We start from the raw sequence: 23,200 nt of genomic DNA, 5'->3' as shown, positions 1-23,200 counted from the left end.
TTCAGTTGTGAATGTATCAGTCCAAACCTTTTGATATACAGTGTCAAAACTCAAATCACAGTTTTGCACATAAACTGTTTTAAAATTTGATATTGGCTTATTTTTGGTACCAGAAAGTGCCATAGTTGTATTATCTTTTGAAGGCCTGAAGCAGGTGCAGACTGCCCTTGGGAAGTTTGCGAATTTTCTCCACAGATGTATAGTAATAACTAGATAGTTAGATGATATAATAGAAAAAAGTTTCTATGCAGCCCACTGAATATGCACAGTAGTGTTTGTCGTGCTGGCTCCGCCCGGTGTTCCTGCTCAGCTCATAGATTTTACATTCTTATGATCTCACAGACTTTAAAAATCTCAGCTTCAGGAAAGTTTTAGAAAAATTAAACCTCCACGGATCAAAAAATCTGTAATACAAAGAATGATAATTCAACTTGTTTGCAGTTTTAGGTGTCCTGTCACCAGTTTTACAGATGTCTCTTTTACAATTATGAATGTGCCCTGTGGGGGTCTAGCCTTTTTCTGATGACTTCGTGACCATTTCAGGTGACAATACTAATTCAACTTTGAATTTTAGCTTGCTGTGGATACAAACATGGGAAGGAACACAGTGGAAAATTTGTATCATTGTTTTGAATGTTAGCCAAACATAAAAATACAAATCAGTGGATTGTGTTTTTTTTTCTCCCAGTTAATTTGTCGATCCACAAACATGTTTTGTCACTTTAAATTTGGCGCAACTGATTGGGGGTCCCTTGACGGCAAATACCCAGGCTGCTTTTTGTTGCCTTGGCCTGATGTTGCACATTCCCTCACAAACACACAATTGCTCACACTTGACACTGGACCAAAGATGATGTGACTCGCTGAACGTGTCCTGATTGAAGATCAGTTTAAGGTTACGCTTTATTTCCCTCTATTTAGAGCCCTTGGCCCACCTTGTTATTCGGGCGTGTCCCGTGTTAAAAAGGCCAGATGCCAAGTGCTGCTAAATGAAGAACAAACTGATGTGTTTGCTCCGCGGCCCCGCCTGGATGCTGCTCCTTGTAAAAATATTGGCAGCTGTTTGAGAGTGTGAATGTGAAATGGGATGGGATCAGCTGTCGGGGGGGGGGCTCGGCGCTGCAGTCCGAGTGATGGATCGAGAGCTTTAAAATATTATCTGAACATCAGCTTAAGTGTCATAATAGATATTACCGCATCATAAACTTTGATTCCTTGCTTAATGCTCCGGAGACAGACACATAAGCTTCCGCGCATGCCTGCACACATGTGAACCGATGCTGCATGTCTATACACACTAAAACGTGCACATACACACACACACACACACACACACACACACACTGGCACACAGGCTCTAGTTAACCTCCACCGAGTCCCAGTTGCTCTCTAACTCAGCCCAGATGGCCATGTGGGCTGTGGGCACTGGCCCCCTATATTGGCTACTATTAATATGCAGCACAAATTCCCAGCCCTTGTAATTCTTTACCCTTGCTCTGCAGTCTTTTAACTCCTCCCCAGTGACTCGACAGGCCTGCATATCAGATCTGTATTTCTGTATGACCACGGCTAAGCACCTAATTATCAGCTTATACTGCCCTGTGAAGGAGGTTATCATCCGTCGTCAGAACGGGCGCCGCAGTGTGTGCGACAGCGCTGACATTGTCATTGCCATTGTGGTTTCTGAGGGCCCTTGTGAAGGTGTCAAGGCCGGCCCACTGAACACAAGAGTGCAAGCAGAGCAGGCCCCCGGCTGAGGTAATTACAGGCCCCCGCCATGGAGCCCATATCTCAGACACATTCGTCTCGCCTCCTCGCTCACAGTTGTTTTTGGCACAATATCTCATGAGCGGCTGTCCACGCCGGGCTCACTTTTTACATATTTGTGCGGCTGTTGCCTGGTGAAGGGCTATAATCTGTGAAGCTCCAAAAAGTGCTCATAATGGTGTCTGGAAGGGAGTTGAAAATATTGAGTCATTTCGCTCAAATGAGCATATAAGATTTGGATAAATTAGCACCAATTAACATGCAAGTTAATGTGAAATTTTCACACACAGCGACACAGAATATTGAGGGTTTTTTTGTGAATGTTGAGCCAGTTAATACCCAGAGATAATGCATCACGAGGTCATTAAACCACACACGGCGCTCATGTTAAACCAACATAATGGGATGTTTTGTTCTTCATGAAAAGATACCAGAGGGATCAGAAGGGCCTTGTGTTTTCATTTTTTGTCCAAACGTGAAGCAAATAATAATTTTTCAATTTCACTTTCTGTGCACTGTGGAGAATTCATTGTGGCTGCGTGGTATGGGCAAACATCATGTGTAGTGCTGTTGGCTGTTTTTCTGTCTTGTTGCAACCAAAGCATGAATTGAAAACAATATTTCCCCTACATCTTTTACACAGTGGATGCAAAATAACAACACTGGAGCCTACTTTCTATCCATTTCATGGTGTATTTACACATGTTTGCCTAAGTATTGCACCATCAACGGTTGACTGGATCAATCTGGTCAAAAGTCAACAAACTGCTCGATATATGTGTGTAACTTGGATGTTTACGAGACAGCGGTGGTGAAATGGGTTGGGTAAAAAGTCATTTTTCTTGGTTTCATGGTCAGACACAGCACAGCTGTGTTGAGACAATCCACTCGAAGCCTTTACGCCGAGGCACCGCAGCACATGCTCTATCTCATTCTGATGAAATATTGTGTTATCTGGCAGTTATTACATCAGAAGCTACAATCCAGTTAAAGCAGATTTGATATTTTCCAGTTGTGGAAATTGCGTTAGGTCATTGAACCATCAGATCTTGGACAGTGGGGCGCTGTGGTTTGATTTTGCCCTGAATAGATCCTGTCCTGAACATTTGTCATTTAGGTTATGTTGGCCTGAAAACATATCAGCTGGGGACTATTTCATTTTACACACCTCCTCTCATGTTATCTTTTCCTGGATTTAAATGCTGCATTACAGTAAAGTGATGTAATTTTCTGAAATTACCAGACTGTTTCAGCTGTTCTATTATTTGCCTTTACCCACTTAGTCATTATATCCTCATTACTGCTGATTATTTATGAAAAATCTCATTGTGTTAATATTTAGGAAAAGCACTAACAGTCAAGCCTAAGATATTATCCCAATGTCAATATCAAGGTATCTTGATAAAAAATATAAAAGATATTGTGATATTTGTTTTTCTCCATATTGCCCAGCTCTAGGACTCATAGCCAAACACTTAAAAGCCAGCTAAAGACACTGCTTAGAAGATTGTTTTTATCCAGCCTGACTTTCTCTATCACCAATCACCACCATTGTACACGTCTGTGAACTGCAGATATGTTAAACCTGTGTGTTACTTTGTAGCGGATACATTGAGATTTTATGTTTAAACAATGCTGTGGTTAATGTTTGCTCAGGTTAAGGCACAAAAAGCAGTTGAGTGTAAATAAAATGATTATTTTTTTAGGTTTGGAGACAAAATCCCATCTAGAAACGTAGTTTTGGTAAGAGCTCAGCCTTGCAGACACTTTTTCCCAGTGGCCACTCGCAGTATTGCAGAGAAAAAAATCCACTGCAGCCCAAATTGCTTTTTTTTCCCCATAGACCACCATTGCAAAAGAGATGTGTAAAATTGTGAAACCTTTAACTGCACACAAGGTCAGTTATGAATCTTTCTGTTCCGAATTTTGGATCCATGGAGGCTTTATATTTGTAAAAAAAAATGTTGAGCTGAGAAAAACCCTGACATCATCACAGGATGATGATGATGCGCAGGAACTTGTGAGCAGGGCCAACAGGAGAACAATGCTGCGCATATTCAGTGGGCCGTATACTGCAGAAGTGAACCCAGAATCTAGGAACATTTTTTGGTGTATGCGCCAGATGAGCAACTCCATTGGCGTGAATAGGCACCATCTTGGCATCCGGTATGTAGTTATTATAGCATCCACCTCAGTGACTGTCAGCTTGAATAATATTTCTTTTAGACGTTTAGAAACAATGCCAACATTTTCTTTTGGCGACTGGTTAATTTAGCCTCGACCTTTGAACCTCTCATGTTTTCTCAAAGTTCCCATAGATAAAATCTTCATTTAGCTTCGCGCTCGCTTTTGTTCTACTTACAACACAATAGAAACTCCTTTTCAATTTAATTCACAATGAGTTTATTTTTCTACTGCAAAGTTTCATGCCCTGGTTTGACCTGTAGCAAATTGCATCTGACAATAATTTTTTAACACATTTTAGATGGAAGTTGCTATATGTTACGGAGTCTTTTTGTCGGCTTGATGACTCATCTCTACTAGCGGTATTGTTATACTACACTTACAATTATCCCTCAATTATGACTTGTGGTTGCTGTGTCTTATGATCAGCTAAAGTAACATATTCATGCGTAAATTCTTAAATAGACTAAATGAACCACATGTGGCCACACAGCAGCTTGAAAGAGTGACATTTTCTTTCTCATTTAGCTCAACTGATGTCACCACCTTTTAAAAATACAATAATGAATATTCATTCAAAGGCTAAATGTACTCTATTCATTTCGAGTTATTGGCTCTTTTAAATAAAGAGGAGCATTTGGAGGCTTTTTGAAGAGAATAAACACCTTCTCCTTTCTATCTTTCCCTCCTGGTCGTTTTTTTATCCCCCAGAAATTGAGGTTACTCTAAATAATTGCTGGCATTATTTCCCTGCTTGCTGGAACTAAGCAGCTAGAAAAAAGCCTTACTCAAAGATTGAAGTGCATCTTGGACATTTGGGTAATAATTCTTTATCATAATAACGGACAGCACTCTCACAGCTAAGCTTCTTATTACGAGTTCTCATTTAAATGTATATGGTGCTGGAGGAAGTGCTGCTTATAATGTGATGTAAAGCCTCTTGTTACTGAATACCACTTTGTGCCTCGGTGTCTTACAGTCAGAACATGTGTTGCTGAGTGGTGTCACCTTGTGCTGCTGCTGTTATGATGCTCGCTGCATCCTCAGCTCAAAGTGGGGTGAGACATAAAAATAAGAAAGTGCAAGCAGAAGACAAAAGGGCTCAGAGAGGGGAGTAAACGATGCCACCGGAAGGAAAGGATCAAGTGTTCCGCAGGGCATCTGAATCAAAGCCCTCTCCTCTCTCCTCTCTCCTCTCTCCTCGGCAGAGTGAGAAGGGAGGTGTGAGCTGTAATTAAGTCAAAGCAAAGACAGTGCGACTCTCTCCGAGGAGCACTGATCTCTTTCAAAAAGGGGCTTTCATCGCCGTGGTTACGGTGCCCTATTATGACTTAAGCATATTGTTTGGGTGTGTGAGAGTGAGTGTGTGCGTGCCGATTTTTAAGTGCTATTGTGGTAACAGCTGCTGCTGGGCTTGTTTATTTGTCTTAACTTTTTCGACAGTTGGCTTTCAGAGTGGCAGCGTTTCTGTATATTATTGAACTTAACAAGAGCACCAGGCGGTGCTGTCTGAGTTAATTGGCATAGATTAGAGTGCATTTCAGGCCACATACTTCTTTCTGAACCTAAGAGAGTAGTCACCAAATTGACCTGAGCCTAGTAAAAAGAAAATTATCTGAAAATAAGCCAAAAAGGTCAAAAAAAAAAAAAAAAAAAAATCACACAAAAAATTATGAAAAATAAAAAAAAATATATTGGTATACATTTTTGTTCTAGAACAGATTCCCCTATTTTAAAGGAAAAGTATTTTCTAATAATCCACTCCCCTTTTTAAAAGCTAATTTTTAAGTATTTTTTTTCTAAAAAACAACAACTTATTTCTCAATTTTTTTGGGACATTTCTTGCCAAATTAGGTATTGCCCTTCTCCTCATGTATTTGAAAGCAATCGAACTGATGCCCCCCACCCGTCGCCCCGTCGTCAGGTACCACCACACATAGATTCTTATTCTTGTGGGCTACTCTGAAAATCACAGACACACGATCCTGTCAGAAAGTTAACAAGTTTAAGCTGCGTCTCCTTGGACCTGGTCTGGGAATAACTTGTGCTGTGGCAGCGCACTGTTTGCATACACAGTTAGGTGAGCAAAAGTGTGTTGTCTAGCCATGTGCCTGTTGGGATAGGGACGACAGGGAGGCTTTGCAGTCAGAGCGTTGTCTCAGTAATGGAGGTCAGGGCCCTGCAGCTGCCTGAAGCACCCGAGGGACGAGCCGCAGCAGTGGTGTTGGAGCCTGTAGAGCTCTGAGAACAGAGGAAGAGAGGGCGAGTTGTCATCTGAACCTCTGCGCCTGATCCCTCTGTATTCTGGGCACACTCCTTTCCCTCCTTGATTTTCCCTTTTTTTGTATACAATTTGTAAAAATAAATATGAAAATCTTAGGAATGGCTTACTGAGAGTTGTGTTCTTGTGGCTGACCACCCACAGTGCATCCTAGGACTACATGCATAAAATATTCTGCTCCCAACATGGAGAAGAAAGCCGCCGATAAATAACCATCACTATCTTGCTGCAGTAGAGTTGTTTCCTCATTTGTGGTTTCACATGGCTGAGTACAGTCTGCTCGGAGCCATTCTTAGTATTATTTTTACTGTTTGATTGTATGGAAATTGACATCAAAGCCGTCGGGTGGTTAGCTGTTGTGACATCATGCAATCAGGCATGTTGTGTAAATCTATGCACGTCATTACCATAACTGAGAATAACATCCTGCAGAGAGATGCAGGCTATTTTTGAGGCCTCTACATTTTAAGTGTGTAGTATCGGATGTGTTTGGTCTTGAAACATGCAACAGTTTTCTGAGAAAGTACGAAAATCATTCATTAATGTGTCGCTTTTAATTGGCAAGGAAGAATTTAAGAGCGGAGATGGTAATAATTTCCAATATGAATTCATCACCGCTAAACAGAGATATAAAGCTTTCAACTAATGCATTTAGGTCAGTCCTGAAATGAATATTCCTGTGTTGCAGAGGACAAAAAAGACTTGACATAACCACTTAAAGTGGCTTCCCACATGAAGGTAAAAAGTGTCTCCTCCAGCACTCTTGATTAAATTTTCATATGCAACAGTAGCGTGAGCGCATCTGTCATTTTCTTCCCTTTCTCCAGCAGTGAAGAGGCCCAGTGCTGTAATGCAGGTGCTGAAGGAAAACCCTCCGTCTTCTTAATTAGTGTGATTTGAGCCTCGTTGGACAAGGTCTGTTCTTATTCATCAACCTCTATTCATGCGCCCCTCTCCTCATGACATCTCCAACAATAGCATTAACTGGCTAAGCAATTCCGATTGCGGGAGATGGAGCCCTGTCACTGATGTCTCTGTGGAGGAGGGGGGGGAATGGGAAGATTAAATGAGAAATGAAAGCAGAGAGCCCGGCCTAATGAAAAGTACCTGCTTTGTCCGCAGCAGGTGCTTTGTTGCTATCTTTTCCTGCCTAAATAAACTGCTGGCAGAGTATTTATACGCCGTCTCCAAGCTGACAAAGGGTGAAGTATATCTCTAAGCCAGTACCCTTTCCTCTCTGCCGCTATCTACTTTTGTCTGGCTTGCTGGTATATCATGCAGCCACCCCTTTAATCTCGCTGTACACGGACCGGTTCATCTGCGCTGTGGTGTCGGGTCAGGTTAGACTGATACTTCAGGAACAAAACTGTGGAAACAATGATTTTTCATCCTTTTCCAAACAGGAAACTGGTTCAATTTAAAGCACATTAGGTAATCAATGACACTTATCAACCTTGAATAGGAACTGTAGCAAATTCCTATCCACTTCTCTGGTGCAGCTCATTTAGCTGCGTGTATCAACAACTGTATTGATAGTTACGCTTTGCAGCGGGGTAGTAGAAACCTATTTATTATCTTCTTAAAGAATCTGACAGTGGTGCCCTTAAGGGGGGGCAAGAGAAGCCATGCCCCCCCAATAATAATTGTAGGCTGACATAAATGCTTTGAAAAGGCTGTGGCATGCTATTTTTTTAGGCTAGTGGGAAGAAGGAAATGTGTTGTTCCGTACTATCAAACTATTAAAGCTGTATATTTTGTCTTTTAAAGGAAAAGGACTAGCCTTTTTGGAAAAAAACAGATCACATAGCATATGTATATATGAATACATAATAACTGTTGTTATTCAAACTCACCCTTCTAATTATAGACCTATCTCCCCTTTCTCCTCAAAAATCATTGATAAGGCGGTTGCTAGAAATAGTGAAAGCTTATGACATTCTCAATTCAGTCTGGTTTTCGCTGGCTGCATAGTACGAAAATGGCTCTGCTGAAAGTCACCAACTATATTCTAATGCAGATTGCAGCCATCACTCCACTTTAGTACTGTTAGACTTGTTAGATCATACCATCTTGCTGGATAGACTAAAGCTCTGGGTTGGTATAGATGGAACTGCCCTCAGGTGGTTTTTATCTCTTACAAAGAGGTCTTGGTGACTGTTGATGATGTTGTCTCATTGTTGGCTCATATATTTTGTGGGGTTCCACAAGATTCAATTCTTGGTCCCATCATGTTCAGTTTCTATATGCTCCCCATTGGTTGAGCGGGTAGCGGTAACTTGTGAAACTAGACAGCCAGTGGCATCTATTGGTACCAGTCATATCGGCATAGCTTATTAAGCTAAATTTTGGTGACAGAACAACTGGCACAGCCATTTTCAAAAGCGTCCCTTGAACTCTCGCCTCAAGATACCTGGCTGAAAATATGTTCTATGAGTGCCTACGAGTCTACCCTGAACTTGAGAAGGCTTGTTCCCAGTAAATGTTTTGTTCCTTACAGTCAATGTACTCCAATGTACTTCAAGTTGTATATTTGTCTTTTCAAAGAAAAAGGACAACCAGCCTGTTTGAAAAACAGTAAATCCCCTAATACATACAGACACATAACACATTAAAACAGGATTGTTGTGGAACTCAAAATGTTAACTGTACTGTCAGTAGTCTATGCATACATGATAATCAGTTACATTAATAGTAAAATAAGAAACCAAAGTATATCAGTATGTTATTTCGATTTGTTTTGCATTGACATAGTTTTCAATTAGCCTATATAGTTCAACAGCATAATAGAGTTTCTTAGATTTAGTTATGGCTTTTGGTTTTTGTGTGCCACTCGAAGATTTTCAGAGGCCCCCATCTGCCCACCCCTATAAAAAAATTTTCAGGGCACCACTCGATAGTGAAAAGTGCCGCCCTTGGCTGGCCCAAGCTAGTGGGATTTTCCCTGAGTTGCAGTGAGGGACTGGAACCATTGCGGACCAGTAGTGAAACAATTTCACACAACAGCACATATGCCCTCCAGTGCCAATCTTGCCTGCCGCTTCCAACTTGAGTGTGCAGGATGCAGTTAAAGGGAAATTAGATTTTAGATAGTGAGATTTTTACCTTTCAGCACCTTGTTGGCTCCTGCCCACAGTGGTGAATCAAAACATGGCAGGTTTTCCCAAGATGATACAAGACAGCCAGGAAAGGAAGGAAAGAAAGAGATGTACATGAGAAACATGGTAGCAGCTTTGAGGAGACATAGTTCATGCACATTTAATGGAGACTTATGGCCAGGTTTGTCTCAGGTTGGACAGACATATAGCCATTAGCAGACCATTTACTCTACATTTACTGTCTTGTAAAGGTCACAGGAGCACAGTGGTTTGGTCCATCAGTCATAACATGGTTGGATATCTCCAGTCAAATCCCCATATCATGATAAATGATGATAAATGACCGCAGCTGTAGCTCCGCCGACTGCATTTTGATCGATCTCTCCCCACATACGCGGTCTGTTTACTCACGCAGGCTATCACAGGCGGCATTCTCAATCACAAAAATCCACCAGTGCATTCTGCCACGTGTGTTTTCATTCAGATACTGTTGCCTTTTATATAGTGGATAGCCATTAAAGAGCAAGGACAAACTCAATACAATTCACAATTCATACACTTCAATTCAATTTCACTGATTGCACATGTTGCATTTGTGAGGCTCTCCTCGTGCACAACCATTTATTAATTCACCACATGTACCTTCACTTCAGACATCAAGGACATTAATGATTTAGTTCAACCCTTGCATTTATTTTGGTTTGGTATCTGTGTCAGACATACAAAATAGAACAGAGAAAAAAAAATTATAAAAAAAGTCCGAAAAAACGAGTTAAAGCAACACAATTAGATTAGATGGTCAAAACACATAAGAAAATGATCAATAATGCTCACATTCTGAATAAATTACATTGAATTTTGTAAAACAATTAGTGTAATTGTGAATCTTTTCAGGAAATTCATAAATAAAGCCCTCATCCTTTCAAAGCCCATAATTGCACAAACTTATTTTGCCATTGATGGTGAGCTTGACAGTACCTTACTTTAGATGCAATGGTCTTGGATATGAGCAAAGGATACTTGAATAGTGTAATAAATGCCTACGCTACAGTAATTAATTGAATAATAAGTTTCATAATTTATTTTTTAGTATATGCATACAATACAATGACCATACATTATTTTTAACATTGGCATGTGACCTTAAAATATGCGCCACCTCATACTGATTACGTATATTTGGAGCTCAGCCGTCCATTAGGAGTATTATGGTGGTTTGTCATTTTACCATCTCCTTCGAGCACAGCGTGTACTCTGGGCACAGAGGGAGCAGCAGAACGCCAGGCGTTGTGAAAGTGAAACTTAAACATTCATTGTGCTGGGTCTAAAAGTTTGCTTTCACTTACCTCCACAGTAGCTGCTCCTCTCATCGATCAATCTGGGGCGGGCCGCCATATAATTTGTCCCACCATAGTCTCGAAGAATGGAGCTAGAGTGTTTATTAAGAGCAGTATTAAAATATATACACTGTTGGGTTATTTATTGTGCAGTATCAGCAGAGGTGAGCAGCAGAACGTCAAGCGCGTTAAAAATGAAACTAAACCGTTCACTCTGCTGGGCCTCAAACTCTTTTTCAATCACAAAAATCTGCAAAATTCTTCTCTCATCCATCGTTCTGATTAGCTGTGAACGTATGAACAGATAAATTGTCCACCCCATGAGTGACATTCAGCTGTGGAGATAAAAAGAACTCCACGTGCTGCACTGCATTCATGGACCCGCAAAAAACGTCATATTTTTTGTCCATGAACCCTGCCCATGTCACCATAGCACACTCAGCTCACTATAGGTCACTATGTATGTGCATATGAGTGCACATATTCCCACAGCGCACTCTGTTTTATAAATACAAGTTTCTTTGTAGTATTGTGATATGGCATTGCGCTTAGGAAGGCAGGGCAGAACTGAGTAATAAGTTAAGGATAGAGGGGAAAAAAAGTCTGAAACATTCACAAAAATCGGCCTTACAAATGTTTTACGATGAAGGAAATGCAGTTTGTCAGACCCCGAGGATCCACACAGTGGGTTTTTGGTGATGTAAACATAACTTGTGTTTGTTTACAAGAAAACTCCACAGGGCAGCTTTAATGTGGCGCACACTGCACATGGTTTTTCTGTGTATGCATAATTTATACATCAGTTCTTGTTGGTATAACGCTGGTCTCTCAATGCAGGTTGAGGTAGAAAAGATTCACTGAATATTTTTATGCTTGAAAAAGGTCAAGTTTATACTGTAGGCATCCAAATATTGGCTCTGTGTGTGACTTTGGTCTACAGTGCTTTGCATGGCTTTCTGTGTTGTCAGTCAAAAATCGAAATGTTGTTTTTTCTTTAATAGAACAACTCCATTCTTTAACCTATTCTTCTTCTTCACTCCTCTCCCTCTCTTTCCTGTCCTCCTTCTCGGTAACGCTTCTGAAAACGCACTGGCTGTTATTAATGGTCTATGACGAAGTGGTGTTGGGATTATTCCTCTGCTGGCTCACTATTGATGAGCTGTGCAGCTGCGTCTCTCTCTCTCTCTCTCTCTTTCCCACCACCCCCCCCCCATCCATAAGTAAACTTGTCAGGTCTGATGCATTGCCTGCACACGCTCAAATGCAAATCACGCAGCAGCGGAGCTTTATCTCAAACCAAACAAGAGCAGCGGCAGAACATCCTGGATCCCCGGTCCCAACAGAGCCGCTGTATCTGAGAGGCTCTGATTAAAGGAGTGCCAGCAGAGCTCGGCTGCTGGTTACACAATATTAGGCGGTCTGCCTGCGGAATTCGCTCTAACGTGATGGGAAATGAGCTTAACAGGTCGAGCTGCCTTATCAGCGCGGGGTGAGATTTTTTGGTCAGGTTTAAGTGAGTTTAATTTTAAGTAAGGGGGCAGATTAAGTGGCGAGAATGGTGCTCTGTGTGTGTGCAGGAAAAAAATCTGCATTAGAAATAGCAAAGGCAGGTCTTTTTTCTTGAAACATTAAAAAAAAAGAGAGAGCATCAATCATGAGAGAGGAAGTCCAAGGGTCTTTTTTAATGGAGGTTTCAGTACCATTTACAGTTCATGTTCTTCAAATGAGCAGCGAAAGGTAATCTTTCACACTGGCAGTCTTCCATATAGCTGGGATTTCTATTCGTAAGAATCAGCCACCACTCTGCCCCGCACTATGTACAAGTAATTGCAAATGAGTGTCTTTGTTATATCAGTATATAGATGATTTAAGCCTATCTGAGAGCGAGCTGCACTGGAACAGTGTGATCAATAGAAAGCCATCATCATCTCAGACTTCTTTGATTACCTCTTGGTGTTTCATACTGTATGGCTTTTTGAGACGGGGAGGGAGAAAAAAATCCTTGGATCCTCTTGTTACACTGTTATCTGTGATTTGTTTTCATTTACCCGCCCCTTGTTGGCTCTGCTCTTTTCTCTCTCGTTGTTCTGTTTGAGGGCTCTTCACCCAGCCCACGCTTTCTGTCTCGTCCCTCTAATTTATTTTTCCCCTCTCCAGGATAAATGCTATGTAAGAGGCTTGTGTTTTCCTCCCTCTCCATCACAACGTATATGTGATGTGCCGGATGCGCGGGCTATTAGTCAGGGCTGTGGTGTTCACAGTAAAAGAGGACCAGGGTGGATAGTTGTACCCGGGGTCCATCACAAGCACTTCAGGCCGCTCTGCACCTTCTCGCATTAATCTCCCTCCAGGGTCTCTTCTGCCTTACAGCCACTGTGTGCAGCAGAGTTATGCTCTCCCTGCTGCTTCCTGACTTTGATCCTACACAAACACTGCTAACTGGATTCAATTAACACCTTCTATGCACACCAGAAGGAATTAGACTCCTGACTGGTTTTGAAAGAACAGTCTGTACTGGAATGACTTTCAACTGAAGAAAATCCCACTCATCTCCATCACACTGGGGTCCTGGAGAAAAGTCACAGACAGACATCTCAGAGGAAATGCAACCATAGGACAAGTTACAATTGTACTATTTTAGGGGAAGGGGGGAGTGCTGCCCTCGTGCTCTAAGACCACGTTGGCACTGCATTATTTTGTACCCTGCCAACACGTTCTAATCCCAATTCATCATGCCAAGTCATATTGCCGTTTTGTCAGTGGACGTCTACATATTGCACTTTAGGTATCCTCCTGCGTCTGGCATTGATGTCCCTGGATGCTGCAAACAATGCCAAGATGTCAACAAAAGCACATGGTTAAAATTAGGCAACAAAAGCAGGTGGTTATGTTTAGGCAATAAAAGCACATGATTAGGATTGATGTGCAAAGGCACAGATGGTTGGTTTAGGCAAAGAAAAGCACATGGTTAAGTTTAGGGGGAAAAAAATCATAATTTGGCTGTACATTCATGCAGTCATACAGAAAGCAAACACCAGGCTCCTTGGTGAAAGTCTGGGGTTTGTTTGACTTTTGTAAGCTGAAAACCTTTTCCCTTGTTGGAAAAAAAAGCGTTTTAAGTTGAAATAGCATCTTGAGTCTTGTGTGTAATTTATCCTCGCTTCATATGAGCAGAGGAAAAGTCTGTTAGCTGCTATGTTAATTCACGTATTTGTAAATTGCCATAGTCTTGTGCCAATAGGATATTTGTAAATATATATCTAGCAATAGAAAACTGTTTCGTCTGTGAACCTTGTTACTTCGAGCTTAGCTTAGCTTTTGTTTAATGTTGGTGCTGTTCAGCCATATTTTATGTGTTTTTTATGCACATTAGTTGAACTAATCCATTTATATAGAACTTCACAGAAAGTCAACACAGTGGCATTGAAATTACACTGGCAACTAGTGTTTTAGAGCAATGCAGACACACAACTGCACAATTATAAATACTTATACAGCATAGGCCACCATAGGCTTTAGTACAGCTGTAGTACAGCTATATATTAGACTTTATATGTGGTACTCCATGTCCTCTCATCCATTTTCATTCTCTCTCTACTTTTAACTGCCAATAAAAGCACAACACCCCCCAAAAGTAATTAAAAAACACAGTTTTTTTTACTTAGTCGTGCCGACCCTGTAATGGCTTAAAGCAAATTAGGCATTTTAAGCTTTTTTTAAATTTTTTTTATCTATCTTTGATGCTTAAGTTCTAAAGCTGGTGATACTTATTATTTTTTTAATTGACAAAAAAATCCAATCCAATGAAAAGAACAAAACTAATAATTACTGTTCTGTGTGTGTGTGTGTGTGTGTGTGTGTGTGTGTGTGTGTGTGTGTGTGTGTATCCAAATCCTTTTATATATCTAATTCCCCTGTGCTATAGAGCTCCGTTGTCATAAAACACATTAATAAGCCACACTGTTGCACTGGGTGACATGTTGCTTTGTTGCCATGAACACACACACACACACACACACACACACACACACACACACACACACACACAAACAAACACAAACACAAACACAAAAACACATTGTAGTTTCTTTTCAGTCAGTCCCACACACACTGTACTACTTCTCACTTGAGCACCAAATGTCTGTTAACCCACCACTGAAAATACTCCCCAACAAATGCACTATGTATGCCTGTTTGACAAAACCCTTTCTTAAACCTACAGTGACCATCTGTTACAGAACTTTACTGAGTCCATAAAAAGATAAAATATAGACTACATGTGACTTGGTTTTGCTGACAGTGAGAAAACAGAATATCCTTATCATTCAAGTTTTTAAGTAAAAAAGAAATAGTACGTCAATGAAATGACTAATATTGGGTTTTCCCCTCAGAATTCTGACATATCATGGGGAAGCCTCTGAAGCAGTATTTAGACCATCACTGAAAGCCGTATTAATGAGATTTTTAGCAGCCTCATGCAGGCTTTGCCGGCTGTTGAGAAAAATCCCCCAACACCACACAGAGGATTCCTCTGATCAGCGCTCTTGTATAAAATTAGCCACAAGAAAAACATTTTATTGCTGGCTTATGTGAAATCTGATGAAATGCTGCAACTGATTTTGAATCGTAGCAATAAGGTCTAACCCCTGGAATGGATATGGAGAGCTCAATTCATGACGGGTTTGACTGGATTGTAGCTGTAGAGAGGTACAGGGCGGGACTGTCTCTTGAAGAACAGGAAACACACACTACCAATCATTTTTTTCTTCCCCAGGTAGGAGACAAAGCAGAGAATATGCTGAAGTTGAGACAGGCCGACAAGCCCAACATTGATATCACGTTGCAGGCATGATATCTAACAACAAGCGCAGGTCTTGTTTGGCAAATTACCTCTCCTACCTTTCAAAGAGGAGGGCACCTCTTTTTTGCACATTTATTGATTTATCCCTCTTTGTTCTCCCCGTGAGAAACTTGTCATCTGTGACAGCGGCTCACCCAAGTTATCTCAAGCCCCGCCGTCCTCGTCTCTAGGTGTTGTTGCTGCTCTGCATGGCGGCGCATTGCTCGGGGACTGTGCCGCCACGCTATCGCCTCAGATAAGCAATTAGCATTCTCCGAACTGCTTTCTCTCGCATTCAACTTATTATTATGTGGAAATTTGAGCAATCTCGGTCCGCGTCGAGTCCCCATTGCCGCGATGAACACAAATAATTCATTCCCACAGTCGTTACGGCTTTAGTCTGTGTGACATTGACAGATTCATTATAATTTTATTCGTTTTTAAGTAAACATCAAAACAGCAAACAAGCTCGGCTAAGCACACGCACACACACATCGGAGAGAGTGCACACATCAGTAAGAATTCAGCAGAATGCACGTGGCTTTTCTAATTACATGGGCTCGCCCTCCTGCTGCCAGAGACGCTCATTTGGGCACTGAGAGGAACGCGTGCGCTAAAAGCAAAGGAGGCTGGGAAGGATGAGTCTTAATGAGGGGAATCAGTGGAATGTGTCTGATGGTGACATTTCTTCCCAGAGCTGGAGGGCTCTCAATGAAAGGCAGGCCTTCACCGTGGGGCCTGCTCCACCACTCAGCCCTCTCATCCTTAGATAACCGGGCACGCCAAAGCACAACAAGCAGCCCTCACACAGGAGGCAATTAAAACTCTGATCTGCTTACGCACCCGGAAACACTCGCTTGGCTGCTGCAGGCGGAAGGGAAGAGGGCCGGGGTGGCGGGGACGTTCGCTGCTGGTGGTGGAGAGGGGTTGGTGGTGATATTTGTTTGTCAGCAGGAAGGGCAGAAGTGGTGGTCCAAAATTAGCAGTCTTGGTAGTTTATTGCAACATCCAATATTTCTTCAGACTACAAACTTATACATTAATAAAGAAAACAGATGGAGGCTCGAAACAAAAAGCAGCATTTGGGGGGGAGTAGGCCAAATGGGATACTATTAAGTGGAAGCTGGCATGGAGTCAGAGTAGCTCTTTAACACCAGCAGCGCTGCTGCCAAGCCTTAATGCGATCTGTTAGTGAACAGGATCCTGGGACCGCACTGGGCTCAGGGCGCTTGGAGTTAGCTAAAGCTGCAAAAGCAACAACACTGGTGCTAAAACTACTAAAGATTTAGGATTTATTGGATTTGTTTTTGTTTTTTGTTGCTCTACCCATCAGGTCTATTGACTGTGATATCATTGGGTAGGTTTACATGCACAAAATAGTTTGTTTTTTGCCCTTATTCCAAAATAGGCAATATCCAAGCTGTTTACATGTTTAATGAAGATGAATATTTCATTAATATTTCTGTTTACATCCAGCTCCGATTAACGTGCCCAAACATGCCATTTATCATGGCAAAATACAAAGAAGAGCTTGAAATTCTGCTTCTTTGCATTAAAATATGATTTTTTTTCACAATTCCCTGTTGGTGGCAGACTTTTTGTCTGCCTCTTTCCTTCCTCCACCTTTTTTGAAAAGATCGGTGCTGCGATATTTGCACTTATCCAAAAACCTGCTGACATCCACGTCCTTCCTCATCTATAAAAGCAAGTCCTTCTGACCAAAAATGTGGGATCTTGTTTTGCATGCATCTCTATCACACAGCTTTGCAAACGCTTGGCCAGTTGGTTTGTGCATAATATATCCATGATGGTGCACAGTGCCGACTGTAAACAGACAAGAGGCCGTGTGTCGCAAACTGTCAAAAGGTGAAGTGTCCTTGGGGAGGAGAAGTGCGTGTGAATGTTAATCTGATGAGCAGGTGGCACCTCGTATGGCAGCCTTAGTCACCAGTGTGGGTGAATGGTGCCTGTGTGTAAAGTGCTTTGAGTGGTTGCTTAGGCTTAAAAAAAAAGAAGAAAAAAGCTAAATAAATGCAATCCATTTCATCTAGCGTAAAAGCACTTATAATGTAGCAGAGTGAAAATCTAAGTTCACACAAATAGGCCAAGTACATTAGGTCACAGTTGAAGCAGGAAGGCTGAAGGCTGTGTTGGGTGTTTACTATAGACAGTTTGGGTTGTAATTTTATTTCATTTTGGGGGTAAGCCTTCGTTCTTGATCCCAAATGCATAGATCTGGAAAAGACAAAATTTCTGAAAAACCCTGTGTCGCTGTCTGACTGTTAAAAATATGTTCAATGAGCAATATCGGCCCTAGGGAGGCCAAAAGCTTCCAGCAACTTTCTCATATTTGAATTGGTACTGATGTGTTTCTGACTGATGACCGCCCTGTTTAAGTCCATCTTGTATTTGACATGTTTTGCTAAATCTTCATATGAATCTTCGCAAATCACATAATCGATGATTGCAATCCAGCATTATGTGATGTTATCACTTATCAGCTGTGTTTCACATGTCCAAATGATTACTGTAAAATAAGTCTATTTAACTTAAAGGTTGAGTTGGTGCGTGAAATTAGAATTTGTCGTAATTGCTGAAGTCGTCACTTTACTTGAGAGAAGTACATGAGGCAGATAATCTGTGAAAAAAAACATGTTCCTCCCCCTGTTACTGCTACTAATGACATTTTCTATAATCTCACCTCTTGCAGCAGCGCTGATCAACTATAAATCAAGATTCTGTTACTGTTGACAGTGTTTTGTTTTGGTTCGACTGTTTTCAACATTGTAGCGGGGTCAGAAACATTTTTTTTTCTTTTTTTACCGCTAAACAGTACACTAAAATATATTTCTGAAAACATTTAAGGTAAGAAACAGGAAATGCAAAAAAAAGAAATATTAAAAGATATTTGATCAACGCTGGCTGGTTAAATTTTCTGAGTTCAGTTTACAAGCTGTTTTTGTTGCAAGATTAGTAGCTGCATTACAGACTCTGGTTGTTTTTCTTCATGTGTAATAGATTCTTGCAAATGCCATCAGGAGCACTATGAGGAGTCAAATGTATTTTTTTCTTTTTTTCCCACATATTATCCATCTCATGTTCTGCTGTCAGGATGTAAGTGAAAGTTATAATATATATAATATGACAAAAGTTATATTCATAAAAGCTACTGATAATCGATTAATTATTTTTAAAGCAAACAACCTCTGGCATTAGCTTTTCCCTGTTTTATATCATAGTAAAATACATATTTTGTGGTTTGGACTGTTTGGACAAATCAAGCTATTGGAAGTGCACTGTGGAATAATGTGATTAAATGATTGATAATTAAAAATGTCCGAAGATCAATCAATGAAGACATCAATCAGTATCTCCAGCTCTAAAAGGGATGAGTTTCAATGGGAATGGAAATTGGATGCAGCAGAGTAGAGCATAAGGCAAACACCCATGCATGACCACAAATTGGTCCTTTTGAGGTCCAGGCTATTCATTTTCAAATTTCCTGAAGTGCATCTGTGTTTTCTGACCAATTAAACAAGAAAACACCGTTTTTGTCCCCTAGCTTGACAACCCAGTTGGTGGCTTTAAAAGCCTGTGGGTTGTGTGATAATGGCAGAATGGTGAATGCAACCATTAGAGGCCAGACAGGGTTGGGTCACCTTCACAGGCTAAGAGCCTGGCTGTTGCTGTCCTCCATCAGCTGAAGAACCCCCTTTTTCTGCCCTGGCACTGCTGCCCATTATTTCTGGCTATTTGGGTGACCTGTGGCTGTTGTGTCATTTTCACACCACAGGGCTAATTGCACCAAATGGCGGTAGATTTTGAGGGAGCAGATGAGATAGGCAGTCCATGCCGCCTGGTGCCAAACATTAGCTATAATTTAGCTTATAGCTTCACAGATTCTCAGGGAGTTGATGTATTAACACATTATGGTATGCCTGTGGTGATGTAACTGAGCAACTATTTCTCTGGTGGACTACAGTATGATGTATTCCTTCACTAGTTTCCTCCTGGCAGCAAAAAACCTCACTAATGGCTACAAGCTTTATATTTTATTCTGTTTCTCCTCATCTGATACAGTTTGTTCTTTCTTTGCTGTAGCTGGCTGTACATTTGACGAAGACTCCGACCCCGGCTTGTGTGAGTACCGACAGGGACAAGAGGACGACTTTGACTGGCAGCTGATCAGGACCTACAACTGGCCACACCCGACCCCGGATCTTCTGCGAGGTAGGCTTCTGATGGGTACAAATGCAAAACCATGGTGGCCTTGTGGCTTCAAATCCAGTTTCAGCCTGCGTGCGCTGTAAAAAATCGTATAGAAATTTACTGGAATGATCTAACTCAGAGGTCCTGAACATTTTTCAGGCCAAGGACCCCTTAGCTAAAACAGAGACAGAGCAGGGACCCCCTACTACATATATTGTATACAGTTTAGCTGCACTTGAGATAATTCTCGAGATATTTTTGGGTCTCCTCTTGTTTGCACTTGTCCGCAGCTACTAAGTCAGCGACATCGCCAGTGGTTGAGATGGATGGTACGTCAGACTTTCTTGCTTGAAAAGTTACAGAACCTTCCAATGTGGCTCACAAGAATGTCTATTCATTTAGAATAAGTTACAACTAATTGGAAAATATGTTTCAATAGTACATACATGTTAGCTTACTAGTTCACCACGCTGTTATGGATAAGTGACGCACAGTGATTTAGTACTAGCAAGCCCGTGTTATTGCACAAGGATTCATGGCTAACAGTTAGCCGATCGTTTTTTCACAAATAGGCTGATTTATATTTGCTAAAAAATGTGTTCCCTCAAAAGCCCCCAAATTAAAACTTAAATTATGAAACATTAATTTGATCCCCCCTGCAGTAACTCTGAGGACCCCCGTGCGGTTGTGGGCACTGTTGAAGGCCCGGGATCTAAATTTTTGTCATTCATGTAAATATAACGGCTTTATAGCGTTTTCCACAGAGATAGAATCTGTGTTGCGGTAGCTGTCAGGTCAGATCATCCAACTATACTTTTTGTGTGTGCCCCTTTTTGATCATAACGTGTCCCTTCTCTGAATTTGGAGGTTATTACAGGTCTGTTAAGCTCAGGAGCAGTTTGTTGAGTTTGAGATGCAAGGTGGAACACTGATCAGTTAATTAGTTTGTGGTTGGATTGATCAGAGCTGATCAGATCAGAATGATGTATCAGAGGAGCAGCTGCTGCAGATGCGAGTGAAATCAAACTTTTAAATGGAGCGTTTGCCTCCAGGGTGCATGGTTTCCAGTTTGGAAAAACAATGGACAGCACTTCAATGAGAGCGTTGTTGTTCTAAGAAATAGAGTGTTTAGTTTTTATCTGAATTAATGAAAAGTAAAGTTTGACTTTCAATGGGCCTGGTGTTTTACTGCTTCATCTGTACCCAGAGTAGGCTCTGGTGCAATGAATAACTGAACGGTATATGTATTAGACCAGCGCTCCTAATAAACGGTCCAGCTCAAGAAAAAAAAAAAAAAAATAGAATAGAATAGAATAATAGAAAGTCTAAAAAATAACCCGTTTTATTAATTTCTAAGTAATTCAAGTTTCCAGTTTTCATTTTAAGACCTCTTCAAAACTCATGACCATTAATCCGTCTGACTTGAAATGTCTTGACCGTTAAATGAATGTGCTGCAGAGAGTTTATTAAGTTTCTAAAGAAACATGATCGGCATATTGGCAGACTTCCCAGCATGCATTGTTTGAGCATTAAAACTTTCCAGAGACTCCTCTGTCTTGTAGCCTGAAGAAGACACATATGATGGAAACCTACTGCGTGTATTTATTCCATGTTAAGAAAAGTCAGGCACCTGCAGCAGGTGTATGGGAATATATATTTAGGAAAAACAAACATGATCCGGAGAAGCTGCTCGTCTAGAAATGGAGTTATAAACAATGCTGTTGTGGTACACAAACACAGCGCAGAATAACCCACCAGTCTACTCTAAAGAGGTTTGCAGCAGCTTTCATGTGCCGCACTGTTTTTCAGACGCTTCAATATGGGAGCCCTGTGAATGTTCAGAATGAAATAATGACACATTTAATGACAACAAATTTACTGCAAACAGACTGGGACTGTTTGTGTAGAATTCTGTCAATTACCAGACATGAACTGCAAGTCCAAACATAAAGTCTAAAATAATTTCAGAGCAATCAGGGTAGAATAATTGTATAGTTTTGGATGGAAAGGGTCCAAAGAAAAGCTATCCTGCATTATTACTGTCAGTGCTGTGGAAGTTACTTCCAAAAGTTTAGTGTTTTTGATGAAATTTTAAAAGCCTAGTAACACTGACTGAACCTCTGCAGGGCGATTTTTAATGGGCGTGTAGTCCTTGGTAAAATGTTGTCTTTTTAATGTGTATCATCCCAAACACTGTTCACTTAAGTGAAATACAGAAAATGGGAAAGAATTTCCAAGTTTTGAAACAGTTATTTTCAGCAGAATGACAGTTTACAAAAACACCGTCTCTCGGTATATGCTGTGCTCAACATTTGATTCAATGTAGACTGAGAAGATAAAGAGACAACTTTGCACATATCACAAGTGATCAGGAAGGGACAGGGCTCAACACAGATTTGGATCTGTCCATTAGACCACGCTCAGATTTACAAACTTGTATCAAGATGTATCCATATATTTTCTCGACACAGATTGATTGCAGTCCACCTCCTCCTCACCTAGCATCACAGTGTATCTCAGATGCACCTCAAGAGATGCATTTGTGATTGGATTTTGCCTCCCGACTCACTTTTGATTTATATGCAGTAAACTCTGACTGCTGCTAAACAGAAAAAAAGCACACATTTGCTCGGCCATGCAGCCAGAGGAGAGTCATGGTGACTGCTGGATGTGTTGCCTCAGGGAGGCCTCAAACTCCATCACCTTGTGCAAAGCAAATAAACAGTGTTTTGGGGGTTAGTCCTGCTATATGCACAATGCAAAGCTAACTGTTTGGTCGCTCAGAACTACAGCGTTTTTAATATCCTTTCAAAATAGGCAATCGAGACCCAATTGATTTCTGTATTTTGGCTGCTTTCGCATCATTACTGTGAGCTGTTTACTTGTGAAAAATCAACCAAGATGCCCTTTGGTGCAACGAATAAAAGTCTATATATATGCGGCAGACTGTTAAATTACTTAGATGACAGAGCCTTTGGGGCTGTCTCTCAGTCTAATCTCAAAGCTGAAGGTGACTTGACGCAATGCTGAAAACTTGAGTTTGCGTCTTTGTTAGGTACCCGTCAATATTACTTCAATAATGGTTACAATGACTTTGTCTAACGTACTCAAACGACGCCTCTTATAGTGATGATCTAACAAAAATGATCACCCGCTGTCTTCGTCCCGTGTAAAACACAAAGTCAACATTATTTTAATGTGACGTTCAGTAATTTCAATAAAGTTGTAGCTCATGGGGCACATATATGTCACGTTAAATTATTATTACATCACAAACATACTTATTTTGATTCCCTTTTATTCAAATTGAATATTTTCATCTGTGTGTCACTCAGAGACCCTGAAAGGTGCCTTAAGCTATGAGACTCAGAGGGGCGTGATCGAGTGTTTGTATTTGACAACCTAGGAATGAGAATAAATTGGAAAGATGGAGTTACATTCATGACGAAGACACCAACACACCGAATGGTCGTTTCTCCATTTCTCC

At 41.0% G+C, this 23,200-nt stretch overlaps 1 protein-coding gene across 3 annotated transcripts in view; it reads left to right on the top strand.

The window, feature by feature from the left end:
• The window catches only part of ptprua (protein tyrosine phosphatase receptor type Ua), a 280,443-nt gene that overhangs the window by 76,446 nt on the left and 180,797 nt on the right, over positions 1-23,200 (top strand). For all 3 annotated transcript variants that reach the window (XM_088090203.1, XM_088090202.1, XM_088090201.1), the window contains exon 5: positions 19,606-19,734. In XM_088090203.1, coding sequence (XP_087946329.1) covers positions 19,606-19,734 — 129 coding nt within the window. The remainder of the gene's footprint in view (positions 1-19,605; positions 19,735-23,200) is intronic.

This window comes from Plectropomus leopardus, chromosome 17 (assembly GCF_026936395.1).
Source record: "Plectropomus leopardus strain MGB_pleo_1.0 chromosome 17, ASM2693639v1, whole genome shotgun sequence".
In the NCBI taxonomy this organism is placed as follows: Eukaryota; Metazoa; Chordata; class Actinopteri; order Perciformes; family Serranidae; genus Plectropomus; species Plectropomus leopardus.
This window is presented reverse-complemented; position numbering and strand designations above follow the sequence as displayed.